We start from the raw sequence: 18738 nt of genomic DNA on the forward strand, positions 1-18738 counted from the left end.
TTAAAGAAAACCTGATTAGTGATATTTGGGCCCGAAAAATGGGCCGACCAATTTGTATTGGGTTAGATTGCTATTTGCTATTGGGCCGACCGATTTGTACAGAAAGACAGGTGTATTAAGCGTGTTACATAAATTCCTGAATATTTAAGTAATATTACATAAAATTTCTACTATTTTGTTAATTACATTATAGCTCAATTTTTACAAATGATAATACATATAAAAAGTAATACATTTGAAATTGACTAGATCATATTTATTTAAGGAAGTAACAGATTCTCTTTTATTTTGTGAAGCAAATCACGCACAATCAGTTACATAATGAATTAATCATATTAAAAAAAATCCAATACCTTAATCCTCATTTATTCTGAGTCCCGCTCCTCCTATCGTCCTTGTCATCTCAAATCATTTCATACCGAAAAACTCAGATCAGATCCAGTGCCGAAGTTTCTGAAGGATACCTCCTTGTTTACATGTTGTTGAATAAGTCTGCTCAGGAGTACGGTTATGAACAAAGAGGTGTTCTTTGTATACCTTGCCATGTTCTCATCTTTGAAAGAGTACTTGAAGCTCTTCGGCTAGGTGATGACCTACAAGATCTTTTCACTTTTCTCTCCGATGACTTGCTTTAGCGTTGTGTAGGAGATTTTTGTGTTTTTTTCTTCTTTTTTATTTTTTGAGCTCTACTTTTTTCGATTGGTACGGAAGAGTGGTGTTTCGGTTAGTAAACTGTTATGGAAATTTACGGTGGTGAGTGGATCATTTTTTAGTGGACCGGAGCTAGGATTGGGCATAAAATACCAAAAATCGAATTACCGAACCGAAAATTTTGGTATGGTATTTGGGAGTAAGATTTTAATATTTTTGTATTCGAGATTGGGTTTGGTACAAAATATTAATACCGTTTGATATTCAATATTTACCGAATATTGAATATTTTATATATATATATATATATATATATATATGTATGTATGTATGTATGTATAAATACGACAATAGTATTAGTCATCCCATAGAATCTCTTGGACCTTTGTAATATGTTCGTAAAAAGCAACAAAAGAAATACTAAATAGGATTTTTATTAATATAATCTTCGATGTTTAAACGCACATTTGTACATCTCCAACTTTAATATGGTATTACCAAAAATCGAACCAAAGTTTAATTTACCAATTACCGAACCGATGTTTATAAGTATGGTATGTGGTATCTACGTTCAAATACCGATTCCTGAATTACCGAACCAGAACTTTGAAAATATCGAATCGAATATCGAACGTCCACCCCTAATCGACGCTAGTTCACCGAAACAGTGAGCTCCGGTGGTGGAAATAGCTGTTTCATTTTTAGATACAGTATGAACAAAATGTATCACTCATTAATAACATATGAATCATTCAATTATTGAAATAAATAACTGTATTTACCATATGAATCACCATAATACCATATGTATTACCTATTAATATCATATGAATCACCCAATAATTAAAATAAATAATTGTATCTACCACATGAATCATCCTAATATCATATGTATCACCCATTAAAATTATACAAACTGTATTTATCGTATGAATCACCATAATACTCATATAATGATATCATATTTACCATTCATATGATTCACCATTTAAAAGAATAAACATGAATGAATAACTAAATAAATTTATATATGTATCAATCGATTTAAAAAAAAAAATAGGAGAGATTTTAGGAGAGGAAATTTTGAAAAAAAAAAATAGTTGCATGTGTTAAAGGGGGAGAAAAATTAGGAAGGAAGGTGATTTAATTGATGATAATTAGGGAGAGATTTTAGGGAATAAAATCTTTGAAAAAAATAGCTTGAATGAGTTAATGGTGGAGTAAAAATAGGATGTGGGTTTTGTTGATATGTATAAGAGTAAAGTTGAAAATCGGAATTTTATGTAAATTTAAAAAAAAGTAAGGGATATTGGGTAATATAATCTCTTACGTATGGGCTTTGTGTAATTTATCCTAATTACTAATTTGTAATCAAATTTGATGAGTGGTACAATTTGTAAAGGATAGTAGAATTATTTGAAGTTGTGTTTGTTAGGGGTCGTTTGGTAGAGTGTATAAGAATAAAACAAAATATGGTGTGTTAGTAATGTTTGTATTAGTAATGCTTGTATTAGTTATGCTTGCATTAGTTATACTTGTATTTTTCTTACATATTGTTTGATTTGATATATTAAAAATAATATGAATTAAATTATTTCTTTAAAAAGAAAATTACAAAAATATCCTTCATATATTGTTGGAAAGAATGTGAATTTATTTTTTTTGAAGGATAATAGTATTAGTAATACACACTTTAATACACAATAGAGTGTACAACTAATGCAAGCATTAGTTATACATAGGGTGCAAAAGTACACCATACAAGGTATTAATAATATACATTAAACTAATGCATGCATTAGTTTTCCAATACACTCTACCAAATGACCCCTTAGGGGTCGTTTGGTAGAGTATATAAGATTAATGTAAAATATAGTGTATTAATAATGTTTGCATTAATAATGCTTGTATTAGTTATGCATGTATTATTTCTTATACATTTTCTTATACATTGTTTGGTTTGATGTATAAGAAATAATATATCTTACTTAATTTCTATAAAAGAAATGTTTATTTACAAAAATACCCTTCTTCGATTTTGTACACTTTTTGTAACAAAAATTTTTTGCCATCTCAAATATAATTAATATTGTTGAACTAGTATATAGAGGTTTCGAATTAATTGCAAAACCTTCGTCTTTGCGCATGAAATATTACGCCAACGAATTAACATAGTCGAAACAAAAATAAAATATAAGATGTAAAATTAAGAAATAGTCTCATATTTTTTTCAATCTTTTTAAAGACCCTCGAAATAAAGCAAAAATATGTTACAATTATTTAAATCAATTATTCATTGTTGTAGATTAAAATGGTGGAAAGAAATTGTGAAATGTTTTGAAAAGATTCACTATTGCAAATTAAAATGACGGAAAAAAGGAATGGTGAAATATTTTGAGAGGAAAATTGAGAGGTATTAAGGTCATTTAATAAGTTAATGCATGTATTAAAAACTTTGCATTACTAATATATAGAAAATGGATGGTACAAGTAATACACACCTTAATACACAATAGAGTGTATAACTAATGCTTGCATTGGTTATATATTGACTAAAAATTATATCAAACAAGGTATTCTTAATACACATCAATTAATACATGCATTATTTTTGTCAATATATTCTATTAAGTAGTACAATTTATAATGCATTTTGTACAATATTTAAAGTTGTGTTAGTCCCTCTTTGTAGTTTATATTAGACATGGAAGGGTCCGTATTAGCACGAGCTCAATATATGTTAATTTTTTATTTTAATTTATGTGACATAAATTAATTTAGATAATTAATTATTAAAATAATTTAAAATTTGAATTATTGTGATTTATAATACTTTTTCTTCTATTCCAATTTAAGTGACACTGATATAATTTTGAGAGTCAAACAAATATTTTATATCTTTTATATTTTTAAGTTGTTAATTATGTGATTTATAATGGTTTAGCATAATTTTTTAATAAAATATTAATACTCTCTCCGTCTTAATTTATGTATCTTCTCATTTTTAAATAATATATGTTATTTTATCTCTTACTCTATCACATCATAATTTATGTGGCACTAATATAATTTGAATAGTCAATCACATATTTTATGTTGACATATCATTTTGTGTCTATTTTACCTTTTTTATGAAGTGTTATCAATTTTTTAATGCTTAGATGACCATAAAAATTAGTTAGGGGTGATATAATAAAATCACGATTGAAACAACGCAGACATATCTTAAATGACTTATAATAACTAATTAGAAGTGATATAAGATACTTGTGCAAAAAATTTAAATGGGTCTCATATAAGGCATCAAGTTAATTTAAAATATCAAGAGTTAATTTATTATTTTATGTCTAATTTATCTTTTTTATTACATACTAGTTTAGGTGTATGTGTCTCGCGCGTGTACCTCATTTTATTGAGTTCAAACGTTAGGATATTTGTTTAAACAATAAAGATGAATACAGTAATTAAATTCAACATCTTTTGAAGAATTTATTTAATTAAACCTAACCTTTATCAAAAAAATTTCTCAAAGCTGATCGACATTCATCTACCGCCTGTAAACTGCAACAAAACAATACGACGATAGAGACATCAAAACAATATAATTAAATCTAACCTTCACACAAAAATTTTCTCAAAGTCGTTTGACACTCATCTACCACCTGTAAACTATAACAAAATAATATAACAAAAGAGATATCAATTTAATACAACTAAACTTTACCTTTACAACACAAAAAAAATCTCAAAACAGGGATATAAAAATAATACAATTAAACCTAACTTTTACCTAAAAAAATTTCTCAAAGTTGACAGACATTCATCAACACCTGTAAATTCATCTACGGCTTGTAAACTACAATAAAATAATACAATAGTGATCACAAAACTTCAGTTTTGATGAAATAATTCTTGTCTGAGCGAAAATTTTGATACTAGAGAACGACTTGAATGAAAGCAAAGAATATATATATATATATATATACACACGCACGTTGAATTTTGTTATGTTGACAAAAATAGTAAAGAAGTTGAGGGTTAGAAATTAAACATCCATCAATCTAGACATGCAACCGAATCAAGTTAGATGAGCATCAATCATATTTTCTCAATAAGTAAATCAGTTTCTTCTCTAGTTTAACGTGCATCTAAATAATTATAGAAGTATTTCCTTAATTGAGTCTTATTTTAGGAGTACTTTTCTATCCTAAGGAGTATTTTTCTAATTGATCAGTACAAAGAAAAATATTAATTGATTCTCCTTTCATGTATTTTAGAAGTCCGATATATTTTAGGAGTTTAGTTAATATAATAAAAATAATTAAATAATAAATTGAAGAAAACAGTGAAAAAACAGTTCATATATTTTAGAATACCCATATATTTTAGGAGTCTAGTTCATATAATAAGAATAATTAAATAATAAATTGAAGAAAATAGTAAAAAAACAGTTTTTTCTAAAGGAGAGTTTTTAGAAGTCTCATATATTTTAGAAGTCTAGTTAATATAATAAAAATAATTAAATAATAAATTGAAGAAAATAGTGAAAAAACAGTTTTATCTAAAAGAGAGTTTTTAATGAAGAACAAAAAGTTCAAATCACTTTTCTAAGACTTCACACTTTTAATATATTATTGATTATAAATATAGATTATTAATCTTTAATATTTAGATGACTAATAATAATTAATTAGGGGTGATATAGTAATATTACGATTGAAGCAACTAAAGAAGGCAGCACAAAACAAGTTAATTTATCATTTTATTTATATTTTACTTTTGTTTTATCAAATATTATTAATTTTTCAATACTTAAATGACTTATAATAATTAATTAGGAACGATATGATAATATTACGATAAAAGCAGTTAAAGCAGACAACACAAACGGGCATATCAAAGAGCTGCCTGCTTATTTCCCTATATCATTAGTAGTAAAGTAAATGTGTAGAATATCTTACAACGATGGAAGAAGTTTTAGGAGCACCAATTACATATTAGAGAAAAATAATCCCAAAACTAAAAAGCTCGACTTTGTTGGTCTAGTATGGTTTATACGCATAAATAACTACTTAATACAATTAATTTGATTTGGTGGATAAAGAAGGCAAACAATTTAACCTGTGTACGCCCCTAAATGCATATACAAACTTGTAGTGGTTCGTGCATATGGACACAGGGAGGGAGCAAGGGAAGCGTGAATTAAATACACGAGACAAAACGTACTGACGATCCAAAAGGAGAATACAACTAATTTAGTGGCTAGTTAGACGGAGTTTTATACACCAATTGTTGCTCAAACAATAAAAAGAAATTCACCAATACAGCAATAGTCGAGAACACATGAATTATCACATTTTCACGAATTCCACACTTGTTAATAGTTATTCCATTTTCGTACTTGAACTATCATCAACCAAATACATTTAAATACATAGATAGTGATAGTTCAGGTAGAAAAATGAAACAGTTCATAATTAGACGTGAAACTCGTGAAAAAGTGATAGTTCTTTTATCTCCACATAATACAAAACATATACATGTAGTGAGTCCTCAATACGTTTTTCGCCATATGTATGTTATGTATAGTGAGCATAGTAAAGCACATTTAACCCAAAGTACAATCTTATATGTTAAGAAAGATTTGAGTTTCTTTGTGACCTTATGCCTTTTTATCAGCCCAGGCACTCAGGAATGAGGGATAAGGGATAACTAATCCCGAGATTAATCATAGGATGAGTTGATCCCATGTTTGGTTGGGATAATTGTAGTGTTATTTTTATCTCACATTAAGGATGGAATAACAATTATCCCAAACCAAACAAGCGCTGTGACAAGTAAATATACAAGGAAAAACAGATTCAAATTGTACTTCAACAAGCTTATGCTTTTTGCTGTACTTGCAGAATTCAACTTCAGCATGCTTGTACTTCATGTAAAGCTCGGATACTGGCATTTTCATGTTATCGAGCTATACTACAGTTAATACTAGGCTGATGCAACATTTGTATTTTATTAGTTATATCTCCTAAACCCTTCGATGTTTTGTTATCATCAAGTATGAAACTACGACCTAGATTGCACCTACATAGCTACAAGTTCTTCTATGAGGTCCTCTATCAACGATTTCTCAATGTCCTTACCTATCAGATCCACCTCTTCCTTGAGTTCTAGCCAATGCATATCTTCCACAATATTAGCGTGTGTGTCCTTGTTTGCAGGGTCTTCATGGCTTTTCAGCAGTTGATGCAGAATGTTTTTCATCCCATACGTCTGCCACTTCCAGTTAATACCCTCAATTGGCTTCACCCAGGGACAGGGATCGACGTACTTCCTAAGAATCTCCACTAGGCCCAAGTTTATACGGTCAAACAGTAGCTTCCTTTCATACCTCGATCCAGTTGTTTCATCGGTGTACTTCTTCTCAAGATTGTTGAAAATCCAGGGACTCAAAGGACACTCCAGAGAGTGGCAAGATATTAGGAATGCATCAGGATCGGATGTCTTCAACCCAGAATCAGTTAGCACATCCAGTATGTAAAAAGATTGCCAGCTCTGGGACCTTAAACTACAATTATCTTCAAAGGATTCAACCTCGTCATCACTTGCTACTACATCAACATAAACCTCTGACTCCATCTTGAGGAGCTTCAATTGCATCCGAAGCCCTGGTGAATAGAAGTAGCGAATAAATAATTCTCAAAATACCTCGACAAAGATAATGTACTAACACACAATAATAACAGCTATAATGAGAACGTCAATAAGGGCTCAAATACTAGAGTTGTTATCACGCAAAGCTCTTCGACTGCAGAGGAGATCGGAAGTAATATTTTGCAAATAACTGCTAGACATGGTCAAGAAATCACACTTACCATCAAGTCCAGCACTGACTCTCTCAAAGCATTCTGAACCAGAAGACGCATCTTCTGTAAAAGGAACCTCCAGAACAGAAAGTGGACTAGGATGATCAGCCTCCTTGGAGCTTACTGACGACTCAGGTTCAGGTACAGGATACTCCAAAACAACAGAAGCTGCTGCAGGTGATGGTTCCGGAAGTGAGTCCTGTAGATAACAAAGAGCTCCACAATAAGATAAATATGACTTGAAACTCTGAAAAACATTAGTATAAAAAATGTTTCGTAAGCATATAAACCAAAAAATCCTTGGTGCTTTAAACCTAATTAATCAAACTCTTCAGTCTGCCCACTACAGTTGTTGCAAGTTTACTGATCTCCAGAGCAACTAATGTAACTGTTCATCTCATTGTAAACACCATCAAACCTAAAGCAGAGACATTCATTTACTCCAAGTACTAATGATCCATCTATGCCCGTAGAACGGAACAATAGGCAAATTTTACCCCCCAAAAGGTGTATTTTGAGTGCCATGTTACTGCAAGGGCATTCAGCAGGATGAGCATAAGCACTGTGTGCCATTCGGTATATCTTATATATCATACCAGCAAGACAAATTTTCAAATTGATCCAAACAAGAAAGCTTTTGTACGTAGTTAATAGGCAAGACAGTAACTACTGTGCATATTTCTTGATGAGCTAGTGTAGTGGAATGGGCAAAGAAAAAGAGGCAGTTAACATGCAGTTTAGAATAAGTACAAAACATGCAAATGGTTTAGAAGTGAAAGCTGATGCAACGAAAGCTCCTCTCTTGCAGACTAAAGTGGAAGGCTGGTGTATCAATCTATGTTGCTCGGACTCTTCAAAAATGTCGACGGGTGCGTGTCGGATCCTCCAAAAATAGTGTATTTTTGAAGGATCTGACATGGGTGCGGCACCATTTTTGGAGAGTTCAAGCAACTTAGGTATCAATTCCTTCTAAAACAATAAAAAATTATGCCATACCAATAGCACAAGCTATATAGCCATATCTCAAACATCTCAACCAAGTAGACACACAAAATCTCCAAACACTACAGTATAGTCATTGCTTAATACTATCGGATTGCTCAACTAGAGATTCTCAAAAAGAACATCAGCTAAATATGAATTCTCCAGCCAGAACCCATAATTTTTCTGTCTCAATATTACTGAATAGGGAAGATGCATTTAGTGCTGGCCATGCTGTTAGAATTGATTTCGAAACTAAGTTCCAAGACTTTTTCATAACTTTGGCGAAACATATTTATTTTTGAAAAAATACAGTTTCCACTTAATTTTTAGGAAAATTAAAATACCAAATAAAAAAGGTATTTTAAAAAACCTTTTAATGAAATCCAAAGTTCAAGTAAAATCCAAAAGAAGGTATTAGGTGCTTTCGAAAATCCACAAAGCGTGGTTCTCGGCGGATTAAACATATTTGGCTAACTTTGAGAAAACCTTAAGTTAATAATGTAAAATCTTACTTAGATTGAACAGAATTAATTTGGTACTCATCCATTTATTTTATCCCAAATAATGAGATAAATCAAATGTCAAAGTTTCAAAATAATACGAACTTAAGCAACTTTATCCTATTTTAATCCTTGAGTTAAATAATTAACACAGTTACTTAAACATGGAATTCAAGCTAACAACTAACTATGAAAGAATATGGATAATTCTCAAGTTAGTGTCAAAGCTTAAATTTTCCTAAATGAATTTAAACTTACATAAATGATCACGAGGTAGAAATATTAAAGCGACTTTAACAATATAATTAAACTTGGATATAAATTAGAATAAATCCATAGGAATTGATCTGTCATTGTGGACATTTCTGAAAGCAGTAATCTCAGAGGAGAAGGATGCCAAATAAGGAAACTTCACCAACTATTTGCCGCAACATCTATGTTCTCTGTGAGATTCTAAACCACCACCATGAAAACTATCGCCAAACCAAAATCACATCAGTTACCATGTCAAGACAAGACAAGCAGCCAACCCAATAACAGGCTTACAGCTGCTGAGAAAGAATGAAAGAGATATGCCTACAATGCTTAAGTAATATACATGTGAAATTACACAAAATGTAAAACATCTACAAGAGAATAAACAAACCTGTAGAATTGAGACCTGTTGGTTAAGAGGAGAAGCAGTGACGCATTCTGAAGGGAGCTTCGGGAGCATCTCAACAGAATATTCCGAAGCCAGGGTAATACTCTCGGTTTCGGCATCATCTGAAGCATTAATATTCCTCACCCCATCTGCAGAAGGCACTTGAGAAACTAAAAGCAACATCTCAGAAAGGAGCTTGTCTAGGTTCTCTCCTAGGCTCATATCGACTCTCTGGCATAGCTTGCCTTTTGGCGAGGAGTCACTGCCAGGACGACCAGAATGCAGGTCTAGGTTCTCCCCTAGGCTCATATCGATTCTCTGGCATAGCTTGCCTTTTGGCGACGAGTCACTGCCAAGACGACTGGAATGCACTTTCTTCTGGCTGGACCTAGAGTCTTTGGATAAGAATTCATCTCTCAAATTAAGCATACCATCCAATGACCTACTTCTGCGATGAGTTACAGACTGTTCCCTATCTACAGGCTCTTTGAAAATTGAGTATTGCTTATTAGAAAAAACTTCCCGCCGTGCTCTGGTTCTATGCTTTTTGCTGCAAAAAGATGGAGAAGTTGATCTGCATCCTGATGAATCATTAATACATAAATCCTTCCAACCATCCCTGCTACTAATACCTAACGGGAAATCCCATTCGGTAGTTCCTTTCCTGCCACCAGATTTGCTAATGGCTTCTTCAACATGCACCATAGTATTATCACAACAATCGCGTTCCGTTCCCCCATCAGGTAAAGAAAGCATTTCACCAAGTGTACTACTCTTGCAAGCCACTTCGACGTCTTGATAATATTGACTCATCTTCCACCTCTCAGACAACCTCTTCTTTGCCTCCTTGCCCACTGATGATTCAGAAGAACCCAGTGATGAAGATTTTTTCAGATTACCCCTACCAGATGACTTCCTACTGGACAAAGTTGTAATGTCTGACTCACCGGTCGAATCACTTTCATAAACATCACAAGAACTTTCATCTCCAGCATACCCTTTGACACCAGAACCTCTAAAATATGCATCCCTACCATCAAAAGGCCCAAAAGAGTCTTGCATCCGCCTCGTAATTTCCTTTGCAACATCTCTTGCTTCATTTGACTTGGGCCTTACGATCCCCATATTCTTTGATGAATTTTTCTCTTCCTCTAGTCCTGCTCCCCCAGGTGAAGCACAAGGATGTTGTGCATGCTTCCTCGCGTCAGGGTGATATTGAATGGAAGTAATATCAGTTTGTGTTATCCCAAGGTTTGGTTTCAGAACAACAATTCTTGTTGGTAGAATGTTTTCCTCCTTTCCTTCAGAAACAACTGGTGACGACTTTTGGGAGTTATGTCCACTATGACAATGCTGTGACTGGAGTAAGAGACCATCAAGGCGCTCTTTCTGAAAGTTAATGCCGTGTTTACATGAAGTGCCTCTACTAGATTTGCAGGATTTGACACTGCCTTCATACTTCACAGATTTTGACGGCTTTAAGACTGCTATCTGACTGCACGTAGAACTAGCAGTGCCAGCTTGAAGATCCTGCAAGTGTTTCATAAACAAGGAATCTGGTTCCTGAAGATACTTTAACAATAATTCCTTCTTTGATTCAAGCGCCTCAAGGATGTCATCAAATTCTTTTGAGTTCTGAAACCTTTCATCAGTTGAAAGACGTTTTGCATCCATAAACTTCTGCTGTATAAGTGCCAAATCAGGAGTCCCAAATATTCCTGTTTCACTCCATCTTGATGAATGACGACGGTTGGCAACATGTGATGCTTCCAAATCCTCATATACATCCTTGAATTCTTGGTGTTCCATGGAGCTTCTTTTACTTGATTGTTCGTCGAATAGTTGCCTTCTCCGTCTGGGATCTATCTGTTCATTTCTATGTTGGCAGCTGTCTGAAAACCTTCTCTGTTGTCTACCAATATGCTGCGGAGATGGCATCCCTTCAAGACCCATCAATCTGGCAACAATGCTGGGCGGCCTTCTCTTTGATTCACCTTCTTTTGCCATTTCCTCATCAAGCAACTTCTTAATTGGCGTCCCAGTTACTCGTTTGGAAGAGCCCTTTCCTAAATCAAGCATAGTCTACAGATAGAAAAATATTTAACGAATGTCAGCTAAAACTGTTACTTATATGACAAATAATTAACCATAGTACATCTAAAAATGTTAATTTATTATAAAGATTGACTAACCATATCTCCCCTAGCGGTTCCATCACAGTAGGAACGAGAATTGAGAGTCACTTTTGGTCTAGCAATCTGTTTTTGAACTAGTTTACTTCCTGGACATAGGATCAATTGACAATGTTAGTACTCATTTCATATCATCAATTAAAAAGAGGTAGTTGCAACTCAGATAAAAAATCAAGCTGGGGAATAAAAGAAAAGTAAATTAACTAACATGCTTACAAAGTGGCAGGGATTTTCACTAAGGGAGTTACGATAGAAGAATAAGTAAACACATGAAGAAGCCAAAGGTGGTTCAATGATTACTATATATGTATGTATAATATGTGCGCGCGCACACACACATATATATACACACATAAACTATAGCCCTGCAAAACAATGTATTTTTCCATCGAAGGGCATTTGGATGAACCCGTAAGCGATACCTGGCTCCGCCCCTATGCTCTGATAGCTATGGAAGACCACTAAGCAGAAAAAAGGAAATCAACAGCACCATTCAAGAATTAATATTTAGTGAACTTCAAGAAAGAGAAAGTGAAGTACAATTGGGTTAAACAAAACACCTTTAAGTGAATCAACCCATGACATATATCATAATGATAAGAAAAACAAATTGGAATATAAACAAAATGATGGTGCTGCCACTACATAAAAGGGCCTAATCATTCATAGTAATGCAGCTTAACTTTAACTAAAGTAAGAACCAAAGAACAAAAAAAGGTAAGAACCAAAGAACAAAAAAAGGTAAGAACCAAAGAACAAAAAAAGGTAAGAACCAAAGAGTGTAATTTGGGAAGCCAAAAATATTTTAATACAAAAATAATACTAACAAAAGCCATACCTCATGGGCATGTACATAACAAGGGGAAAAACAAATTTCCAGGAAAAACAACAACAAAGAAGAAGAAAAATTAAATTTACCATTTCATCTCTCAAAACAGAAAATTTTGAAATAAAAAAAGATAAAGAGTCAATTACTTCCGGATAATCTGTTTTGCTTTGCCAAATTAAAAACTAAAAAATGACATTATATAAGACAAAGAAGATCTAACTCAGGCAAAAATTAGTAGACTAACAATTATCATCACCAAAAAAAAATGAAAGTCATTTGAACTTAGGTTGCTCAAAGTTCAAACACATACAGAAAAATTCAGATAATGTTTACAATAGCCAAAACTATCAAAATACAAAACTAAATAAATACTAGTAATAAATAAATTCCCGAAATCATCTTCCATTTTTCACTTCTATTAGCTTTGTCAAAGAGACCACCCTAAGTTGCTCCTTCCTTAGTTAGAGATCTCAGTTTTGAGCCCTAACTATGCAAACATAATTGGTAATGCAAGCTACCTGGACAGGCCCTACTTGGCGCGAATCCAAATTAGTCAAGCTCTAATGCACATACCAGAGAACTTTTAGAAACGATTTCTTCACTTAAAATTATTAATCATAATTTAATTTTTTTTCACTCATTCAAATAATTCAGCTCATCAAAACACCAGTACATTTTCAGAAACAATTTCTGCGCAGAAAAAAACTATTTTAATATCTATTTTTGCTCATTCAAAAAATTCAGCTCATCAAATCAAAGCACCAGTACACTTTTCCAAATTCTTCCATAAAAAAATTAAACTTTAATTTCTATTTTTCGTTCATTCAAAAAAAAATTCAGTTCATCAGAGCACCAGTACACTTTTAGAAACAATTTCTTCACAAAAAAAAAAAACTTTAATTTCTATTTTTCGTTCATTCAACAAAATTCAGCCATCAAAGTAATCAGTACTCATAATTCTAACTAATAAAGTGAGTCTACTTCCTTAACCAGTTGTCTTAGTTTCGAGTCCTACATATGGAAATCTACCAATGGCCGTAAGTGGCAAATCCATATTATATATTAGTCGGACTCCAAAACAGATACCTGTGCACCAACAAAAACAAACAGACCAAAAGAAAGCCTTCCATAATTTTTCATTGTTTGACAAAATCTTATCAACCAAATAGAGAAATAGAGAGAGAAAGAGAAATAAACCTTCCATAATTCCCGAAGCACTCCTAGACTTTCTGTGACGACTTTTCTCCATTTTTTTTTCAACTAAAAAATAAAAATTCAAACTCCAGAGACAGAGAGAGACAGTATATACGTATAGAGACGGAGAGAGGGGTTGAAAGGGAGGGGAGAGGTGGACATTAATGATGGGGGAGTTCCTTTATCATTTTATAGCTCCTATTGAGAGTTTTTGCTTCTTTTGGGTGTATCGAGAGATCGAGAGAGAGAGAGAGAGAGATTTGAAATGCAAAAGGGAATTTGAAATTAAATAAGGACAAAAAGGTTATACAGTGTGAGTATAGGGAGAGAGGGAGAATTAGGGGGGCGTTTGGCCGTCAAATTCGTGAGTATTTTGAAAAGGCATAATAATACTAACATAAATACTTTTTGGCCCGTTTGGTTATAAAAATAATAATTTTTATAAAAATATTAAAAAATTAACATGATCAAACACCTACTTTAATTTAGTTTCATCTGATATTTATGTTATCTAATTTTAAATATGTATAAATAATTATTTAAATTTGTATAAAATTAAATAAATAAACGCATGCATTCAACGTAGCGTATTATGTGACAATTCGCATGAGATGTCACGTAAGACAGACAAATATGTCTACTTGTTCAACTTTATATAAGTCTAACTTGTGCGCATCAAATATTGAAGGACATAAATATCAGTTGAGGTCAAGTTGAAGGACACATTTATGTCATTAAAAATAATGAAAAAGAACTCGATTGGTTTCATTTTACTTGATTCTCTTACTAAAAATAATTATTTTAATTTATTTATTTAATTATAAAATTTAAAAAAATATTTTTTCAATATTATCTATTATAAATATACAAAGTATTAATAGCAATCAAATTTAAATTTTTAAAATATAATTAAAAAAATTAGTTTTAATAAAATAAATCTCTCATAAATATTTTCTCGAATCAATATACACCAGATAAAATAAAATAAGGGGAGTATTCCATACATTGAAAATCGAAGTTGAATGAAAAATTTTGATATGACTCAATATATCCGACAAGTCAGGTTATTTAGTTTTTTTTTTTGTTATCAATAAAAATTGAAGTTATTTTTAAATTTTTAATAATAATTTTAAATTAAAAATTAAAGCAATGTTTTGATATTTTTCATATTATTAAGAATTTCAAAAGTTTAACTTTATATAAATTTCAAAAAAAATCAAAATGTCATGATCATACTTGTTTAGAGTTCAATTTAGAAAAAAGAAACTTATGTCCAACCGATCCTTAAGAACACTTGTTATTTTCCCCATCTGTGCGGGTGTAGTAGTCCCGGGCAGAGAGGGGAGGAGGGGGACCCTACGTGCTAAATTTTAAACGCCACGTCACTTGATTAGTGGTACCATTTTATTTTTATTTTCTTGCCATGATTTGAAGGGCAGTATTTATTTTTGAAAATTAATTGTCACATGTTTTGTTTTATAAAAAGTAATTTAAACCGTAATGGAGAAATTTTTAGAAAGTTATACGTATTTATTTTTATTTATAAATTAGGGTATTTGGCCATGCTTCGCGTAGTCATAAATTTTTTTCTTATGCTATATATTTTTTAATTGAAATACAATAATATTTTATCTTTTAAAATTAGTTTGATTATATCATATTTTTACTTTATAATACATAATACAAGGGGAATCTTATAGCATGTTTGGTCAAACTTATAAAATATTTATTTTGAAAAGTATTTTTTCAAAAAATATTTTTGATGAGAAGTAGCTTGTGTATGGCTAATAAATTTGAGTAAGAATTTTTGAGCATTAATTTACATTTGACCAAGCTTTTAAAATAGCTTTTAAGTGTATTTTTCTCAAAAGTGCTTTTTTTAAAAAAAATAATACTTTTTTTTTTAGTTTATGAAAACTGTTTCTTCTACTTCTCAGAAGCACTTATTTTCTTCGAGAAATTTAGCTTAACACCTTAATTTTTTAAAATAAGCATTTTTTGAAAAAAAAAATACACTTTTGGATAAAAATAAGCTTGGCCAAATGGACCATCAGTAAAATTTTGATTTTTCACCTTGTAGTTTCCTCCTTTTTTTTCTTTTAAAAATAAAATAAAATAATAATATATAATACTTATATGTTTAATTCTTATTTATAATTTTTTGGCAAAGTTTTTTATTAAACATTAAATAAAGAAAGAAGTAGTAAAAGAGAGAAAAATAATCACTTTGAAATCTCATAGCCAACTCTTTATATGGAACAAAACTAAAGAAAGAATCTTTGAAATCTTTTCTTTTTTTCTTTTCCATCATTGTTGCAAGCCTATAGTTGTTACTTCACATTCTGTGGCTATACTTTTTTCTTATTTTTAAAATTATTTGCCAAATTCTTTTAATTAGTCTCCTATTTTAATATAAAATCCCCCAATATCAAAACTTCTCTTTTCAGCACTAATAATATTCTCTTACCAAATTGAAAGTGCTTTTAATAAAAAATGGAAAAGAGGAAAGAAATTAAATTTTTTCGGTAAGTAACATAACATAAGGAAAATTAATTACTTCACGGTATTAAGATTTACTTTCTATACCAATACATAATCATTAAGATATTTTTATTGATTCTTACTTAACATTATATTTGTAATTGCACATTATTTTGGAATGTAAAATCCCAAAAATGATCATTCAACGTAAATAAATAAAATAAAGATAATACTTCCTTTAAACTTCGTCCATCTTTACTTGCCCACTATATTAAAAATTGATGTTTAATAATATCTTGTCTAGTTTAAAAAATCAATAGATAATTTTTTTATTTGTTCTTATTTTACTCTTAATATTAAATATTACTCATTATCTAATATATTTCTCAAAATATCAAATTTAGCATATTGAGTAATATAGTAAAAATCAATATTATTAAGAGTATTGTTTATTAAGATATGTGTCAAGTCAATAGTGGAAAAATATCGTTGAACGAAGGGATAATATTAAGAGATAAGTGACCCATAGGAGCACTAATTGGCTTTTAGGGCTATAGGAAACGTTTGATTTCTTTCATGATATTATGTTAATGGTTGTTGCTATTAATGAGTATTAATCAACCGTAATTTTATTTTTTAGTATGATTTTTGGGTTATCCTTTACCTTAGCACTTAATATTTTTAAATTAGAAAAAGTTCTTAAAAGGAGAAAATAAATAAACAATAAATTTTTAATAATTATATTTTAATTAGTTATGGACATTATACCCATATTAGGTGTAATCGTAGAATTCTTTTAATATAAGGGTGTACATATTTGATTTTAGAATAAAAAGTGTATTCAAAACTAAATAATTTATATTATAGGTGTGTAAATTTTAATTTTAAAACACGAAAAAATGAATTTGTTAATCTAATACACTAATACAAAAGTACCAAAACATATTATATGGGTGTTTCTCTTTTTTTACTTCATTTGACAGAGAATGCATGATATAATAATTAAGTAGCTAAATTCGCCTTATACTGTCATTATTTAATTTGTTTATCATATTTTGTTTCTCTCAAGTTAAGCTCAATATATTTTGACTTACATTTTAAGATTATTTTTTTATCATATTAATATGAGAGAGATTGATTATATATGTTTACTTTTGAAATGAACTTTTTTTCTTGACAAAACTTAATTTCACAAATTAAAACTATAAACCATTAAAAAGTAAAAGGAAGTTGAAGTTTTTATCATGTCAAAAATGTTCATGCTTTAAGGTATTGGTAAGTGGTATCTAAAAGTGTTGTAAATTTCAATTTGAAGAGTGTTTATAGATATATTTTGAAAGTTGAGATTCAAATTGAGAAAATATCATTAGCTATTTTTTTTTTTGTTCACAATTAATTGAGAGAGATTTCACTAAAATATGAATAAATGAAATTATCCCTTATAAATAACAACTACATAGTAACAATAATAATGAGAAAAGAGAAAGTGTAAAGAGTAACTAAATTTCTGAAATTTTTCTAAACATAAAATTGGAGAAAAATTCAAAAAAAAATGAGAAAATATATAAATATGAATACTGATCATTAAGGCATGCCACATCAGCATGCCTCTAATTCTCTTTATATATATATATAGAGAGAGAGAGAGAGAGACTAGGCATTGAAGGGGCCGTGCTAGCACAGACCTAATATATTATAATTTAATCTCAATTTATATGACACAAATATAATTTAGATAATTAATTATTAAAATAATTTTAGTTTTTAATTATTGTGACTTATAATATTATTTCTGCTATTTCAATTTAAGTGATACGGATATAGTTTCAAAAGTTAACTTATGTGGCAGTAATATAATTTTGAGAGTCAATCAAATGTTTTATGTTGACATATCATTTTGTGTCTATTTTATGAAATATTATTAATTTTCTAATGCGATCATAATAATTAATTAGGGGTGATATAATAAAATCACAATTGAAGCAGCAAAGAACTCATGTTTTAAATGACTTATAATATCTAATTAGAAGTGATATAATAAAATTACTATAAAAAATACTTGTGAAAGAAGCATAAATAGGCATCATATAAGACATCAAATTAATTTTTTTTTTAAAATAAAAGTTAATTTATTATTTTTTGTCAATTTTATATTTTTTATTAAATATTATATATACTTAAATAACCTATAGTAATTAATTTGGGGAAATATAGTGAAATTTTGATTGAAGCAACAGAAGCAGGCAACACAAGTAGACATGTCGATTATTTTATATTTTTATTTAATATTATAAAATTTTTAATACTTAAATAACTTATAGTAATTAATTAGGGGTAATATACTAAAATTACGATTGAAGCAACTGAAGCAAGCAGCACAAGCAGACATGTCGAAGAT

General features: G+C 30.3%; 1 protein-coding gene across 3 annotated transcripts; it reads right to left on the reverse strand.

Annotated features, from left to right (window-relative positions):
• Window positions 1–6495: 6495 nt before the first annotated feature.
• On the reverse strand, window positions 6496–14133 carry LOC107843018. 3 transcript variants are annotated; one of them, XM_016687143.2, is made up of 5 exons: window positions 13863–14133; window positions 11837–11925; window positions 9648–11726; window positions 7527–7716; window positions 6496–7319 (listed from the first exon to the last, which is right to left on the reverse strand). In XM_016687143.2, exons 1-5 carry the CDS (start codon window positions 13912–13914, stop codon window positions 6736–6738), a joined length of 2994 nt encoding a protein of 997 aa, XP_016542629.1. In that variant the 5' UTR covers window positions 13915–14133; the 3' UTR covers window positions 6496–6735. The 3 variants fall into 3 exon arrangements, with proteins under 3 accessions (XP_016542629.1, XP_047252678.1, XP_047252679.1); XM_047396722.1 differs by having other exon boundaries at window positions 13752–14120; XM_047396723.1 differs by lacking the exon at window positions 13863–14133 and adding an exon at window positions 12259–12396.
• Between the last annotated feature and the right edge of the window lie 4605 nt (window positions 14134–18738).

Source organism: Capsicum annuum, chromosome 9 (assembly GCF_002878395.1).
Source record: "Capsicum annuum cultivar UCD-10X-F1 chromosome 9, UCD10Xv1.1, whole genome shotgun sequence".
Lineage (NCBI taxonomy): Eukaryota > Viridiplantae > Streptophyta > Magnoliopsida > Solanales > Solanaceae > Capsicum > Capsicum annuum.

What these genes read in the sequence shown, in the direction of transcription:
- LOC107843018 (XM_047396722.1), bottom strand. Translation starts at nt 13,914, where the DNA reads ATGGAGAAAAGTCGTCACAGAAAGTCTAGGAGTGCTTCGGGAATTATG. An exon ending in TTGTTTTTGTTGGTGCACAG is followed by an intron (nt 11,926 to 13,751) that starts GTATCTGTTTTG and finishes TCCTATGTCCAG; the next exon opens with GAAGTAAACTAGTTCAAAAA. An exon ending in AACAGGTCTCAATTCTACAG is followed by an intron (nt 7,717 to 9,647) that starts GTTTGTTTATTC and finishes TGTTATCTACAG; the next exon opens with GACTCACTTCCGGAACCATC.